Here is a 17,746-nt window from a genome sequence, read left to right on the forward strand (position 1 = left end):
TATTAACAGCAAATTTCCAAATTTTTACAGCTCTATTATATACCAAATCCAGTTTCTGCGCTGTAGATGCTGGATGAAAGGCACCGCAGCCAGTTGACTCAGACACCTGATGTAAAACAACCGTGCAGTTCAAAATGATTGAGAAAGTTTTGTTGGCTTAACTTTCTGCCAGTAGACTTCATGCTGGATTATACAAAGTTTGTCCTGGTCTGGAGTTTCGCTTCACGACCCTTTCACCTCTTCTCCAGTTTCTTGTTTCTTTACTCTTCTGAGACTGTGATACCAGGATGTCCCTAACTCCCCCTCATTGACTTTGGACAGTCACCACCAGCCATACATCTGGTAACAGGGAATTTGTCCCTTTGCCGCAGTATTTGGTAACAGCATTGCCAGATAGATTATTTCTAAAGATCTCAGAGTATCTCTCTCAATGTATTCTGTTACACAAAAGGTGTACTTACAACTGCATTGCCCTACTCTATTTTGAGAAAACTTCACACAGTGAATTGTAAAACATGTCAGTTCTTATCCACCTACAATAATACACATATAAGCCTATAAAGAAAAATTGAATTATATTATATAAGTAACATCTAGAGTTTGAACTACAAGTTAGCATAGCTACAGATGCCCAAATATTTACAAGGTTTAATGAAGGGATGAATAAAAAACATTATAGCACTATAGACATATCATAATTGTGAATTTCTCTCAAAATACAAACAGATTAAAATTCATTTATTTTCAGCTACTGCACTTCATCAGTAAATCAAAGCATTCATTTTAATATTCTATTTAATCTCTGCCATATCCAGGACTTCCTGTATCAAAAGGAAGAGGCTTAACTGGAATTCACTTGTGCCTTTCCTACCGTCAACTTTGCAAACTGGCAAGCTGTAAGACAGTTATTTATTCACTCTTACTAACAGACAAAAAGGCTCAATTTTTGTGCATTATGTCCTAGAGAACTCTGAACAAAGCCCTTAGAAAGACAGCAGAAAAGTAACTAGTAAAAAAACCTCAGCAAATTACTCCTACCAACAGCGACAATTCTAACAGTACAGGTTTTCAGAAGCAGACTAGCAAACAATAGCACTTTCACTGCTTACTGGCAAGAAATGTATTGCAAACCTTGGACTCAAACTAGAAAAAAGAATGATTCTGTTGATTGTTTGTTTGCAATGTGTGCAAAATCTAAGTGAGTTGTCCGGTGAGACTTAGATGTTAAATGTCCCATGCAGCTAGTAGTAAAATGTCTTTTCTAAATTACCTTTTTTTTAACACAAAGCAATCATTTGAGATCTCAACATAATGGTGCAATATGAATTCATTTAATGGACAGTTCAGAAATCAGTAATTATAACTCCATTTCCTTCCACATGTGCAAAAAATCTCGCATGTCCCTGTTTCAGCGAGGTTCTATTTTCTTAAGAGATATTTTCTTGAAAGAGATAACCTGAAACTCTCAGAGAAAAAAAGAAATCACACAGAAAATTCAAATAAAAACTGGATGCTATTTTAAATCTGGTTTAGTTATTTTTTTCCTGTAATTCAAGAATCAGGAATGGGGGAAAGTTTTGGGGCTGTTAAGAAACAAACAAACAGATTCAGCAATGAAATAAAAATATCAATTAAAAATATAAATACAGAATAAATGGGAGAGAAGACAAAAATACTTAGCAAAAATCAAGATAAGTGATAGGTTACAAAGTATAAAAACCAGTTAGGTAAATCTAAAACACTGAGGAAAAATTTATGGCGGGACACCAGATAACTAGTGAAGTTACAGCATATGAGGGACAACATGAACCGTATGAAGAATACCACAGACCCATCAGCTGATACAAACACAGAGATGAAAAGAATATTAACAACAACACAGTTCATTATGTATTTCCATCCTGCTCCCTAATATAAGGAAGAGGATGTTTACAAAATTCTCTCTAACTTACTACCTACTGAAGAGGTTTAGCAACTTCTACTTGGTACTAGCTTCATTAAATATTAGACCACAACAGCTTGTACCTGCGATGTCTGGACATAGATAAGGTGTTAATCTTTAATTGATCTTGAAGCACTGACAAAAATATAGAAGAGTGGAAGTAGCTAACGTCAGGGATTGTCATACATATCAACTGCAGCAATAATAAACTTAGTCACTATCAAGATACTAATGCTCACTGTTATCCAAAATGAAAAAGAAAAGCTGCCTGAATAACACAAGAATAAACATATATTGTGCCTTCTGGAAGTAGATACAATCAGTGTGGTATCCATTATGGACGGCCTTACAGGCTATTTTAAGAGAGGAAAATACATCAAGAATGCTGGAACAGTTGCTATTTTCAAAGAACCATGGTATAGGAGTATTCGGGAAGCAAGTCAAAACTGTAAACCAAGACACTAAAAATAAAATTCAAAACTGTTATACCAGTCTGTGATGACAGACTAATTTGCATGTTTTCTATTACTACTTGAATATGTAACGCATTCCCTGTCTGCAACACACACATACATGTACACATATATGTGCACACATATTAGGTATTTATAACCTAGCTGACACTCTTGCATTTCTTAGGTCAGCTCTTCACACCCAAGCAAAACTTCAAATCATACTTACCCCAGTATACGGTTCATTCCATGCCTAGCAGCATAATGGAGCGGAGTATTGTGCTGGTACGTTTCTCCATAAGAAGTATTTGGGTCAAGAGTTTCTTTTAGTTGAGGGTTACTCTCATAGATTTGGCAGGCCAAGTTCTCATCTCCATTTATAAGAGCTTTGCGGAATTTGGTGGTTGTATTTCCCATGTTGCTGTCCTAGCTATCAATGGCACTTTTTCCTTTCCCCTTCATCCACTTGTATGGTTCTGTAACATGTCTCACAGCCTAAAAAGACAAACAATATTTCAGTTATTCTGTAAAACGCTCTTTCTGAGATGAATTCACCCAAAGCTACAGCACTGTAAGAAGGCATGTGAAGAAGTACATAGGGCCTGTAAACTCATGAATTGCTTAAGTCCTTCTAGGCAAATACACACACATTCCCAATTCTTCACAGATTATTTCCCTGATAAATTGCACCATCTCCCTATGCAAGTATCTGCACTACCTATACTCTTTGAACATACAGAAAAGAAAAAAAAAGGCCAATATCCAACTGTATTGCAAGACACAGATGAACACTGAATTTCTAATTTTTAATTCAATTCATGCATAGAAGTGACTTCAAAACACAGCAGAACCAAAGCAAAATTCTTAAACAAAGAGGTAAAATTCTTCAAAAGCATGCAAGAAAGCAGACATCAGTTTAACTTTTACTTAAAGAAGATCACATTAAAATGTGCTTGAAGCACCTGTGCTGAGTAGATGGGTGTAAACAGCACCTTTCTGTGCCAGGAAGACAAATGCACATCAACACAGGAATTATCACGGCCCTATCTTAACAGTTCTGCTAAGCAGACTGTTCTTAAAACACCTAACTTCAGTTTTAAAATGACACTTAAAAGATCAACAACAAATGGATCCATACGATGGCAGGCATTATACTGGCACAAACCAACGGCATCTTACAAGTATGTCAAAGTACTTTCCAGCTGCTGTGCTCCCCAGCCTCTCACCTTTATCTGATGGAGGGGACCAGCCGATCCAGTTGCATAGACAGGGCAGGCAGCATCTCTCCTCATGAGATAGGACATGAGAAGCTTATCAGGTCGTACAGCCAGAAAGAGCACTCACTGGTCTGTGTCAGAGGGACAGACAGGGGACTCAGCACCAGGCTGCAGCTGATAGCACAATGAACCTTCTAGGACGTTTCCTTTTGTGCATGTGTCATCCTATCCAGATTGCTCCATGCCAGACCTTTCACCCCACAAAGCACACATTGGGATCCAAATATGCCAGGCACAGCAGGTTAGGAAATTGAGATTTGTTACGTTGGGCACATATAAGCAGGCAGGGCAGAAGCTGCTTCATGCCCAGTATCTTATGTTCAAGTTGTTGGGACTATCTCGACACTTCTATTTCTACATTGGCTTTCCAGCACAGTTACTGCCCAGACAGCCTTACAGACAGAAGAAACTGAGGAATCCAAGGGGTCTAGAGCTGCAGAAAATCCAAGGGAATCAGCATGTGGATGCAGGATCCAAGGGAATCAGGTTGTCCCATAAAAGGCTTTGGGGAAACCTGGCAAAGAGCTGCATCGAGGTATTTTTGTTTCCTGAGTAGTCCTCTCATGAGCTGCCTTCAGCTACTGTTGTGAACTTACATGTCACCCTGCATCCCAGCCTTACTATAGCTTTGCTCAGATCTCATTCTGCATGAAATCCTACCAGCAGGAATCTTGCATTGTCTCCTCTCTACAGTTCCTCTGAGATGTCATTTTGTGAAGGGGAGGAAAAAGACCACTTTCATCCTAATCTCACAAGCGCTGTCAGGGCTGTTTGAGAAGGAGAGCAGTGGTTTTCATGGCCTCCATTTTCACCCCCTTTTCCTAGAAAACCTTGGGGAAGCAACCTTTATTGTGGAGCTGTTGTATCCTACCTTTTTATCTCATTGTGCGAGAGAACAATGATACTGCTGAATCAGCTGACTCAACATGCTAAACATGTTGCCCATATTCTCATCTGTGACCAGAGTTATCTAACAAGCAACTGAATTAAGCAGCTGAAAGCTTCTCATAATAATAAGGAAGTAGGCACTCATCTAAAAGCAAATGCACACCCTTCATATGTTTAGTTATATACACAAACCAAAGCCCAGATCCTTCAAACACACTAAGGATTTTGCAATTTTTTCCATCTTCCCGTCATCTATTTTAAAATATAAACATACAGATACTACGCAGATACAATATTTCTTCCAGAAAGTCACCGCATGTTCACATCACCATATCACAGCTCTCAGTGCTGTAGATTAAATGTGTTTTCAGATGCAGAAAGAGCTGCATTACTCTAAATATTGGATACTTTCAGGCCTTCACAAAAGGCTGTACAAAACCAAGAAAAACTCTACACACTTTTCAATCAACCAGCAGTTCATACTACCTTCAACAGCTGGGATCTCAAAAATAACTTGAAAGAGTGATTTTCAGTGGAGTTTGTTAATGAGATTAGTTTATGGTATTACATTATCTGTCTACCCCTATCCACCACCAACAGATTCCAAGAGTATCAACTAAATTAGACATGACCAAGTGCCTGAAAGATACCATTTTCTTAGAATACCAATTAGTATTCTTAGTACTTATACTTAGGTACCAATAGTGCCCATAAGAAGACGAAAAGCATAAAACCTTCCATAATTTGAAATTAGAAAGTACAGCACCAATTGCTATGCACTTATTTCTGTCAATTAGCACATGGATAGCTTGCATCAGCTGCAGAACATGCTGCCTCTTGCCCAGAACTGAAACATTAAACAAACCTGGGTAGGGATGACAGAGGGTTTTTTAGAGTATAAGGAGATAAGAAGGTGCCCTCGCGCAGCCTGAGAGGAAGCTGGGACAGGGTGGTACTACTGAGATGTTGACGATGAGATCTGAATGGATTTGGGCTGGGGTCTGGAAGTGCATGGGAGAAATGAGCAGCTGTGTAGGGTGGCTCTACAGAACTAAAAGCTCAAGTTACTGCAGCACAGGAAAGGCAAAAATTTTAAGTTGTATTGATTCTATATCACACCAAGCAAATTATTTATTTTTTATGGAGTATGGATGCATTAGTAGGTAGCACAGTATTCAAAAACTAATAATATAAAAGATGTAGGCACATTGCTTGAACTGTTATGTACATTATCGTAACATCTGGGAATGTTAGGAATATGCAGTATGTACTCCATAAGTCACTGAAACAAAACTGACATCTGCTTCCATAAAAAAAGCTTACAGCCCATGTGCAAAATTAAGGGTTACATGCGATACAGAAATTATATAGAAAGGTGAATGAAATAAAACCAGTGTAATACTTGTCTGCATAACATGGCCACTCTCCAAATGAAAAAATTCTCAGTCAAAGAAAAGCAAGAATTTGAAGGGTTATGGAACACAGCAACTATGTGGCTTCAAACAGAAGTGAAGCTCCCTGCAAAACCAAGAATCAGCAGAGAAGTACTGAAAATTTAGCAAATGGCTAATGTAACTATAATCATCACACTATCAAAATAAAATGCAAGATGATAGAATGGGGATAGTCCATGAAAGCCCTTCAGGTGAAGGCAAACAGCTCATATTTGATGTGATATCAAGAAACCAATCCCTGGAAGAATGCAAGGAGTTTTGATCCTGTCACTTCTCTAAGTCAGAAAACAATTCCACACTGAAAATATATGATATAATAAACTGTGCTAATAGTTTTCACCTTCACAAGGTCTTTCTTTCATCTTTAACATTACAACAGGCATTTTATGCTTTGGAAATTTGGTGGGACATGCTGTAGTCTTTTCTGAATCAGTCATTAACCATGCTAGCAGAAATACAGAGAGACAGGGGAGAAGCTGCCTCAGTACTCTGGCTGTAACAGTTGGCTTCCAGCATGTTTGGAAGTCCAGAAGAAACCAAGACGTGACAGCTGCTGCCGCTCTCAAGCTGCTGTGGCTCACGAGTGCCCTGCTGTAAAATATTCAAGATCTGTCCATTTGCAGTCTTCAGTTCATCTGTCAGTTAACAAGCTACGTTTGCCACCAAAGCCTCTACTCCAACTGAAGGAGAAAAAGGACAAAATATGAGCTGATGCAACAAACTTTTTGTCCTGGTTTCGGCTGGGACAGAGTTAATTTTCTTCTTAGTAGCTGGTGCAGTGATGTATTTTTGATTTGGTGTGAGAACAATGTTGACAGCACATTGATGGGTTTGGTTGTTGCTGGGTGATGTTTATACCAAGTCAAGGACTTTTTCAGTTTCTCAGGTCCTGCCAACAAGCAGGCTGGAGGGGCACAAGGAATTGGGAGGGGACACAGCCGGGACAGCTGACATGAACTATCCAAAGGGATATTCCATATCATAGAACGTCATGCTGAGTATATATAAACTGGGGGAGAAAGAGGGGGACACCATTTGTCATTGTTGCATTTGTCTTCCCAAGTAACTGTTACACTTGACGGAGCCCAGCTTTCCTGGGGATGGTGGAACACCTGCCTGCCCATGGGAAGTGGGGAATGAATTCCCTGTTTTGCTTTGCTTGCGTGTGCTTTTGCTTTACCTAATAAACTGTCTTTATCTCAACCCATGAGTTTTCAGTGTAGAATCTCCCAAATATCATGCCATATTTCAAATCATCAGGGGAAAGCCAGTATCCTACCACTGACACCTGACTACACTACGGAGAGGACCAGCGCTCTGTATGCAGACTGCTGATAGTCTGCATGTTCTGAATAAACTAAGCCACACTTACTGTAGTTTATCATACAAATAACTAAAAGCACTGAAAGAAATACTACACACCATTTCAACTAACATGCAATGTCTGCAGGGTTCTCTATTTTCACTTAAGCAAGCTATGCTTTGAAGAGTGACAGAATACATGTCTACTTGGTGCATTATAATTATTTTATAAATATCTGTGTAATTAGATTTTGTAAAATATACTCTACTTACACTAAAGAATATCTGTTTCTATGCTATTCAAGTGGGAGGTGAGGAAAGCACATTCAGCTGTCAGAGACATGACGAACAATGTTCGCAAAACGTACCGGACTAGAAACAAACACGCACATATTTTTATTGTTTCCTGGAAGCATTCTTACATGCTGGTTTTGTTCTCCGTAAGCTAAAAGACAATGTGACCCCACTGATCTTTGAAAGAGATCTTGATTTTGTTCAGATGAATGAACAAATCAATTTCCTTTTAACAAAGAGGTAATTTAACTGGTCAGCACTCCTTCAAAGCAATACATTCATTTAAGGTCTAAACACAGAATCCAGATCACTCGGTGTCTAAAATGAGATTATTCCCACAGCAAAATACATTTTCTACACAGTATTTCACAAGCATTTTATAACATTTCTGAGAGAGAAGTTTAGGAACTCCTTAACTCTTTCTAGCCCAAGAGGTACACATCCTGCTTGTCCTGGTGCTAAGTTCCCAGAATCTCAAGTCATCATTGCTAAGAACAAGACATTCAGGTAACTGCAGTGACAAGGATCATCACTTGCACCTAACATATGCCAGAAAAATAGCAGAACTGCAACTGCTGCACTTCCAATAAAATATTTAACATACCCACTGGCAAAATTCTGACTCTGGCTGGGAAATAGCAAAAGATATATTGGACCTCATCTAATTTACACAAACACATAACTAAGAAATGTTTTTAACTTTTGCCAGAACACCTCTGCTGAAATATTGGGCTGTTTTTCCCACTGTGTACAAACTGTTTAATCATTTACATAAAGGCTGTGGATAACAAAATTTAATTATAGCGTGTCACAGTTTGTATTTACGAAGACTATTCTTGACTCTAGTGTAATTACAATGAAACAAATCCTTGTTGCGTGATAACTATTTTTGGCTTCAAGACAAATATCAAGCTGAAGAAATCAGAGAGCAAGAATAAAGCTTACTTTAAAAATCCAAAACAATCCGAGCTTGAATTAGAGAATCACAGAATGGCTTGGGTTGGAAGGGACCTTTAAAGATCATCATGTCCAACCCTCCTTCCACAGACAAAGACATCTTTCAGTACATCAGGTTCCTCAAAGCCCTCTCCAGCCTCACCTCGAACACTTCTAATCATGGGGCACCTAAAACTTCTCTGGGCAACCTGTTCCGGTGTCTCACTGCCCTCATCATAAAAAAGGTCTTCCTTACGTCCAATCCAAATCCACCCTCTTGCAGTTTAAAACCATTGCCCCTTGCCCTGTCACTACAGGCCTCGGTAAAAACTCTCTCTCCGTCCTTCTCATAAAGCCCCTGTTAAATACCGAAAGGCTGCTGCAACAAGGTCTCCCTGGAGCCTTTTCTGCTCCAGGCTGAGCCACCCCAACTCTCTCAGCCTTTCTTCACAGGAGAGGCGTTCCAGCCCTCCGACCATTTTTGTGGCCCTCCTCTGGCCCTGCTCTAACAGGTCCAGGTCTTTCTTGCACTGAGGAGCCCAGAGCTGGACACAGCGCTCCGGGTGGGATCTCACAACAGGAGAGGAGAGGAGAGCAAAGGGGAAGAATCACCTCTCTGGACCTGATGGCTATGCAGTTCTCCTATTAGTTCTCTATTAACAGAATCAACATACCTAGTCACTGATGTAGACACTAAGTATTCTCCAAAGAACAGTAGTAATTTGTATTGTCTATTACTGAGCTTTCCTATGTAAGGCAAGGAAGTAAAGAGAAATACAAACTACCCGAGTCCCTTATTTTGCAAAATCTGAGCCATTTGGCATCACAGTTGCACAAAATGGAACACACTATACAGATTTTGTATTACAAAGATTTTCAAGAACCAGTCTAAAAAGAAGCATTCTGCTTTACCGAAGTCATAAAATATTTATAACTTTAACTCAGAAGAGTTTCATCTATTTACTTGACATTTCTACCAGAAGTAACTGTACAGACACTGGGATCATCAAACAGTGAATGGTGCTTGATAGTTAGTGGATCCTTCTCTGTGATCCAGCTAGTCAGAGGAGACAGTAACAGCAGTTATGCCATTTCTCCTATGTTGTCACTATTCCTGCTGGCAACCAGATAAGGTGGTGGAAAAAGACAGCAGGAGTAACAAGCCTGGCTGGATTGCCAGGAGCAGGAAACAAGGGAAAACAGTTTGCAGTAATCAGTGGGTGGAAAATGGAAACAGAAAACAGAGACTACAAAACCTTCATCATTCATGGACCACTGTCATGAAAGCTGAATAAGGCAAAACTAGTACGTGTTCATTTAAACTAAAGGACATATTAATGAAGGGCCTATATAAGCAGGTGAATTGTAGATGTCCTGAACAAACATCCCTTATTCTGGCACTTCTTATTTCTAGGAAGTTACTGAGACTGTATAAGTCTGTTACAACGATTTTTCTCTTGTTGAACCTTTCTCAAGTAGTATGTGCCTATGCTACTTGTCACTACAACGCTCCAGTCAGAACAATGAAGCTTCTTTAAGAAACAAAGAGAAGCACAAACAAACGATTAACATTACTACCCCTCCTGACATCCAAGTTTAAGAAAAATGCATGTTACAGTGTGCTTGAAAATTAGTATTTATATTAAAAATCTAAGACATAAGTAAAGAAAGGTGTTCTATGACAGAAATTAATTAATTTTTAATTTCACTTTTTCTATGTTCTTTTCACAGCTAATATTGTTGAGAAGTTTGGTAGTATCAGCCAGGGAGTTTTCTGCTCACTCCTGCCTGGCACACAGTTCAGCTTACATGCCCCAAAAATATTAGTGAACACAGACCTACCGTTAATCGTTCTTTTAAAAGTCCCGTTACAGTCTTTCTTGAACAGCAAAACTTTGATACAAACCCCATTCTTTATATTCTAAACCATGACATTCAGGTCACCAGATTCTTACATCTGATGTCTGCCGAAACATTGCACTATTGCATTCACTGTTTCAATTTCCTATCACGCCTGAAAACAAAAATCTCTCTGTTCATGCAGAAATGTGTCATACCAATAGAAGAGCATCTGTGCTCCAACAAATCCAACGGCATTTGTACTGATTAAGGCTAACCAGTTTGCACTTAAGTTTTCATTTTAAATTACTGCAATACTGTTGCAGAAGGCCAGGAATGATTTTGTTGTATTGGTTTAGCACAGAGGCTGCATCACACCACGCTTCACTAACAAGCCTGTATAATCAAATTACCCTTCCTCCAGCCAAAGTCTTTTAAAAATCTTCTTTGTCTCCAATGCAGTAAATTTGACAGCAACTTCCATGAGTTTAGATTAAACAAAAGACAGCTCTTTGGACATCATCCTACTGTTGTGCTAAAAGCCAAGAGAAGGCAGACAAGAAGGTTGTTCAAAGGTATCTGGGGCAAGATAGAATCTCAGCCAAATCTGATGATCCAAAACTATTACATCAAATAAATGTTTGATCTAGGTAAATGGCTGATACAGCAAAAGATAAAGATGCAGACCAACAGTTTCTGGATGAAAACTACTGCCCCAATTTATGAAAAAATACATGGTATTTCACAGAAGAAACCAAGCTTTTGGGTACTGAGAAATGAAGGATCCTTGATAACAGTAAGGTCTCCTAATACCTGTGCTTGCCAAGATAAAGATTTAAGTAATCAGAAAGGATCAGGATGGTATGGAACTTCTGGCAGAATCTCACCAGAATGAGTTTAAAAGACTTTGAAGACCTGCAGGAGTTGCATTCCTCAATTTTATTTACCTTCTTCTGCATGCTACAGAGAAATTGTTTCCCTGGATTGCAACCTCAGAAATTGATATAATCCATTATCTTTCCTGTTAACAGGAGGAGTTTCCTATTACAGAAAGAGTTGTAAAAAGCTTAAACAATTAACTGCCAAGGGAAGAAATTCTTTAGTTCAGCAACTGATTGACCTTGTCCTGAAATGAGAATTCTTCATCATTCGTATTTACTCATGAGCTTTCTTATTGCTTGCACCCACAGTGTGCAATACTCCAAAAATTACAACAGATCCTTGGAGCCAGTGTGTTCTACAGATAATGGGTTCAATTGATACTCAGTTTGGAAACCCGAAAAACTATCTGGCTTCTACAGCAGACCAAGAAAGTAGAAAGTTTAATGAGCTTTTTGTAGCTACATTATTAAGCTAAAAAAAAAAAAAAAAAAAAAAAAAAGGAATTACAAAAACATTAGACAAGCCTTTAAAAAAATATAAAAGCAAACCCCAGAGGGTTTTTTTTCAGCTGTGTAGATTTGGAAGGGTTATAGTATCAATTACAAATGACTGTAAGTCTGACAGACTGGAGTCCTTTTTTGTTTTGAAAGTTGTTTCAGACTTACTGGAAAAAACAAAGCGCCAGCTCTCAAAAATAAAGGCAAATTTTGCTTAAAAATAAATATCTGAAATTCTAAATGGCAGAAAAACTAGTTTATTCCTACCTTGAAAGAACTCTATCCCTAACAGCAATTCTATTTCAAGACATTAGCTTAAAGCAAGCTGAAGATGATTTTCATTATATAGACTCAAATTGGGTTCATTATATACACTCAAATGGGGTTGTTCAGCCTTGAGAAGGCTCTGAGGAGACCTTCTAGCAGCCTTCTAGTACCTAAAGGGGACCTACAAGAAATCTGGAGAGGGACTTTTTACAAGGGCATGTGGTGACAGGACAAGGGGTAATGGCTTTAAACCAAAAGAGGGTAGATTTAGATGAGATATTCAGAAGAAATTTACTGTGAGGGCAGCGAGACACTGGAACATGTTTCCCAGAGAAGCTGTGGATGCCCCATCCCTGGAAGTGTTCCAGGGATGGCTGGAAGGGGTTTTGAGCAACCTAGTCCAGTGGAAGGGCGTTTGGAACTAGATGATCTTTAAGGTCCCTTCCAACAAAACCCAAACCAGTCTATGATTCTATGGAAAGTTATTAATGACAACTAGATTACTTCTTCAATTCTAACAATCTCATTTACCACTCCTACTATTTAGATGCCAACATTTTATTGATTAATACAATTTATTGTGTGCTTTCATGAAAACAGCATTGTATCTGGTTTGCAGCAAAATTTCCATTGGTTTTAGACTTCACAAATACAAAATCAAACACTTGATATGTAACTTTACTTCTTTTAGAAGTCTGCTGTTACCAATATATGCATTTTTCTTTCCCATTTTGTTTCCAAAGATTATGAACAGTTACAGTAATGGCCATACTGGATCAAATACTACTCATCTAATACCTTGTCCGGAGAGTTGCCAGCATAGTGTACCAATAAAAAGTACAAAAACTGGGCAAGCATGAACTGATACTTTTCCACAATCCTCTCTTAGTCTTCCACAATTTATCACTTGGTGACTTCTTGAGCTAGGTGAGCTGTTTTTATATTAATAACCTGTAATGCATTTTTCTTCTATTAACTTGTTCAAAACCTCCCTGAACCTACGGAAAATTTTAAGAGCCACAGCATCCTGAAATTTCACAGCTTAACTATTCATTGCAAAGAAACATCTGTTTTTAACCTGACACTTGTTAAATTTATTTTTCACTGTCTACAAGAACTGAGAGGTAGACAACACAAAAGCTTTCCTATTTACTCTCTTCTTTCCACTTGCAATTTTAGGGATTTCTATCATACCACCTTTTACAGGTGATCACCCTTCTATCACTATCAATCTTTTGCTCTTTTACAGATTGACTAACCCTGATTCTTAAAGAATGGATTCTGTGCAACTTTTAGATCCTTTTTGCTTTTTCTGACCTATTTCCAATGCCACTAACATCTTTTTGAGGTAGGAGCCAAGAAGCTGTGTACAACATGCAAAATGCATGGATTTACATGGTGGTAGCATGGTCTCTACTCTTTCAACATATGACTTACTTTTTGGACTGGTAAGGACTAAGCTGATTTTCTTCAGAGTTTTTATTATAACCGCAAGATCTTGTTTCCGAGTGGTAATAATTAAGAGAATAATATTCTACATAGATTTAGGACTCCTTTTTTTCTCCCAACAACATAATGTCTCACCTTTTAGCTATACTGAGTTTCATATACTATTTACCACTGTGTGTCATAAAATTCTTTTGCAGTTAAACTGTGTTTGTAGTATTGTCTACAGAGACTATAATCTCATGACTTACCATTTTTTCCAGATCGTTTACCCTCACATTAAACAGTACAGGTCCTAGCACAGATCTACCTGGGACTCTATTAGTAATCTCCAGACATTGCGAAAACTTTCTCTTTACTCCTACCTAATTAAACAGCATGCAACAGACCCTCCCTCTTCCCCAACACTGTATGGACTCTAAGACTTCTAAGCAAGGGATCACGTGAAATGCCCTTTGATAATCCAAGCAGATTATATCAAATACATTTTCCCTGCTAACGTCTCCAAATAATTTTAGTAAGGTTGTGAGGCCAGACTTTGCCTTACAACGCTATGTTGACTGTTCCTTGGGACATCACATTTTATCAATGTGTCTGCTCATTTGGTACATTATTACATCATTTCTATTAATACTCCAGGAACAGGCATCAAGCTTATGCATCTGGTGTTCCACAAGTCTGTCTTGGAATCTTTTAAAAATTGCATTATGTTAACTCACCTCTAGTAACGCTGCACCAAGTTAGTTCTTAAGAGAGAGGTTAAACATGACAAAATGCAAGGTTTTTTGCAGTTTTAATTATCCAAAAGGTACTAAAGAAAACCATATCTGCACGGAGAAGAATAACCTGAAACAGAGTCTCCACCACTTTTCTACAGGATACAACAGACTGAGAGTTCTGAGATCTGACCTACAAAATTAGACCCTGGCTCTCATCACCAGTTAAGTACATCTCACTTCATCAAACAATACCTGACAAAGCGATGGTGCCTGCGCTAATCTGCCTTTACCTTGTTTGATTCAGCCAGAATGCAGGAAACCTGTAAAGCACATCTGGAACATCGTTTACATTAAGATAAAGGAGTGCTATTCTGTCTTTTAAGAATGTTGAATTATTTTAGACTTCTCCCCTATTTTCTCAAGAAAGACCTCTCTCGCCAAGAGATGCTGAATATCAAGGAAAGGTTGTAGCCAAATGCTACAAAAAAAAAAAGAAAGCATAAGAAGTCCTGTGTGTTTTCTCTCCTACTCTCATCAAGTTCATGGGATCACATACACAGACCTTGCTACTCCTTACTCTTCTCTACTTCATAGCAACAACAAATAAAGGGAAACTTGCCAAACAAATTGCCCCTCTCCCTACAATTCCCCTGGTCTCCTGTAGTCTCTAAACATTGTCACTTTTATTACTGTTCTCCTCTTCATGTTTGCTGGGGAGGAACAAGACGACACCTCCTCACAAAAAACACTCGGATAGCCAAAGCATACCTGAAAAATTTCACTGAACTTCCCAATATGAAGGAGAAAATTCCTCTGATCAGAAACAGATCTAAGCATTCAACACTAATTATACAGTCTAATATACCTGTCAGGAAATTACTTTTTGTGCTTTAAATCAGAACACTGCAGCCTAAAAAAGGGAATTATCATAAAAAGATTTTGATTGTAACTTGACTGTTGCTGGATCTCCGTAGAACCTGATCATGTGAGGTACCAGATTTAAGCCTGTTCAACAGTAGATTGCTAATGGTCATACAGTATTGCTCCCCCTACTCAGCAAAAGTCTTTGGCTTGCTGTTCAGTGGTCAAGATCATCTCAAGCCTTGTCCACTAATTCACCTTCATGTACTGCCCAAGTTCTTGTGGGATGGTTTGGGGTTGGGTTTTTTTGGATGGAAAGCTGCTACCTTACCTCTTTTTACTTACTTCGCCAGCAAGCACGTGTTCTGAAAAGCAGCATTTATTAGATTTACGTAACCTTTGTTTCTAATACTGCTTGCCCATGAACCTGTCTGGTATCAAAATACATAATCAGAGTTCATCACTGGCTCTGTTCCTTCCACATCTGCTCCATACAGTTCCCTGGGTCGTAAGAAAAGAATGACTGACCATGCTGCAAAACATAGCTAGCTCACCAGTGGATCCGGTACTTCTGGTTAGGTAAGGTGACTTCTAGGACCTCTGTGTCTCTTATTTGCTGCTACATTAGACAGAGAGGTCCTGCAGGGCAGAAAGATCCAGGTCATCCTCCTGACTCAGGAGGTGTCAGTGACGCCGCACAGGAGGTTCTTAGCCAGTGCTATTTCTGAATGCTGCTCACAAAGTCACAGAGGACATCTGTACATGGGCTTTCCCTGCTGTGGTAGTGCTTCTGTGATGAGGACACACTTTCCCTTCCTTCTACCTCCATAGCTAGGCATGCCTCCTCACATCAGGGAAGACTTTTACTTCGATGTCTACCAAACCTGGCAAAGCAGTGACAGAGGCACTCTGTCAAAGACAGCCTGTGGCCACCTGAGACCAGGTAACCCTGCATGCTTATGTAAAAGAGCAGGCTTACAGCTGTCAGTCAAGTCACCATGTCTCTCCTTCAGCTTGACAAGCCTATTCACCTTCCTTTACCATGACTGGTAAAGCTGTTCTTAAGCAGCCTGACTCACCACTAGGAAAAGTTCAATTATCAATCCAGCATTTGCTAGGTACTGGTAGAACTTATATCTGGCTGCCTGAAAATGAGACAGAAATCCACTGGGGTAAGGTCCAAGAATACAGTTCATTAGAAGAAGAATCCCACTGCCACTTTCACTGCACACACCTGTGGGAGCAAAAGCAAGAAGTGGTAGATGAGACATAAGTCAGAGGAAGCAGCTGTATTAGTTTCAGCAGCTCACAGAGTTGTGATGCTCAGGAATCCCTTGATGGCTGTTTTATGAACAAACAGCCCCAGTGCCAATGTAACACACAGGCACTTATTTAAAAATAGTTCTTCCTGCTTGTAAAGTAAAAGGCATCACAAGAGAATCCCTTCCCCACAAGAAAAAAAAAAAAAAAAAAGAAAAAGAAAAAAGCGTATTTCTTTTTCTCCGGCACCTCTTGCTCCTGTCTTGGGTTGTTCTCCTTCAGGTCCAGTTCCCTGTTACTGCTATCCAGATCAGTGTGTGACTTCTACCAGACTTCTCCAGAAGCTTCACAAGTAATTTTAAGAGTTATTATGAAGCACGCACTCAGCAAGTTGGAAATCTGCCTCCATTATCTTTTTATGACACTAATGTTGTTTGAGAAACTTAGACTGTTGTTTCTAAAGTGGTTTTCATTGACCCCAAAGCTGATCCTGCCCTTTCTGTTTCAGATTTGCCCCTTCTGTTTGTCCATATTCCTGCACTTTATTTTTTACTGGCATGTGCCTTTGTAACTGCCTAGAGAAGCGGTAACTCAGAGCAGTTCCTTCTTTTGGGTTTTCTTCCTGGATGTTGATGGTCCAAACAGCCAGAGCACGGCAGCAGCAATAGGAAGGCAGGATGATTTGTGCTAGTGCATACCGTAAAAAATGGAAATATTTTCAAAACAGTGTTTTTTCAAACCGAAGTGCAGACAGAAGCAGAAACACCAGCAATGTACAAACTGTGCAAAGCCCACAGCTGTCTGGGTGCTGCAAGCCCAGCAGGACTCTTCGTGAGAACAAACTCTACTAACCTGGCACAAAGCTTTTTGAACAAACACAGTCTTGAAGTGGGGGGTGGTAAGAAATATGTCCAATAAAATACATATCCACATGCACTTTGGGAAGGTCTACTGTTGAACAACAGTCATCCCTTCCTTCCCTCCTATACTGCATATCCTTTGGCATTGTATTTCATAATAGACAATCCATACACCAGATTTTCAATCGCTGGTAGATATGTAGAAACAACAATACTTTATCAATAGGGTCAAGGTATTCACTAGAGAATTTAAGTCTTGAGGTCTTCTGAAAATTTCCAGCAGGCAATCTACCCTGGTGTCACCCTATGTGCTCGTATAACATCCTGCATAGCAAGAAGCTTGTTCTAACTGCATTAAACTACTCTCTAGAAGATTCAGAAGGGGGGAAAACAAGGAATAGACAAGAAGTGAAAGAAATGGAACAGTATTTGTATTACAGTAAAAGTAAGAAGCATCTTTAAGCCGTTAAATGCTTGCTTCAGAGAACAGCCATGACTAACAATATACACTAATAAAAAATATACCCCTATAAAGAGATGAAATAAATATAAGAGATTCCATTTTTAAAA

At 39.1% G+C, this 17,746-nt stretch overlaps 1 protein-coding gene across 4 annotated transcripts in view; it reads right to left on the reverse strand.

Moving 5' to 3' along the window:
- ANKIB1 (ankyrin repeat and IBR domain containing 1) overlaps nucleotides 1-17,746 on the reverse strand; it is a 91,741-nt gene that overhangs the window by 58,868 nt on the left and 15,127 nt on the right. For all 4 annotated transcript variants that reach the window (XM_040589094.1, XM_040589095.1, XM_040589092.1 and 1 more), the window contains exon 2: nucleotides 2,624-2,889. In XM_040589094.1, coding sequence (XP_040445028.1) covers nucleotides 2,624-2,811 — 188 coding nt within the window. In that variant the 5' untranslated portion in view covers nucleotides 2,812-2,889. The remainder of the gene's footprint in view (nucleotides 1-2,623; nucleotides 2,890-17,746) is intronic.

This window comes from Falco naumanni, chromosome 4 (genome assembly GCF_017639655.2).
Source record: "Falco naumanni isolate bFalNau1 chromosome 4, bFalNau1.pat, whole genome shotgun sequence".
In the NCBI taxonomy this organism is placed as follows: domain Eukaryota; kingdom Metazoa; phylum Chordata; class Aves; order Falconiformes; family Falconidae; genus Falco; species Falco naumanni.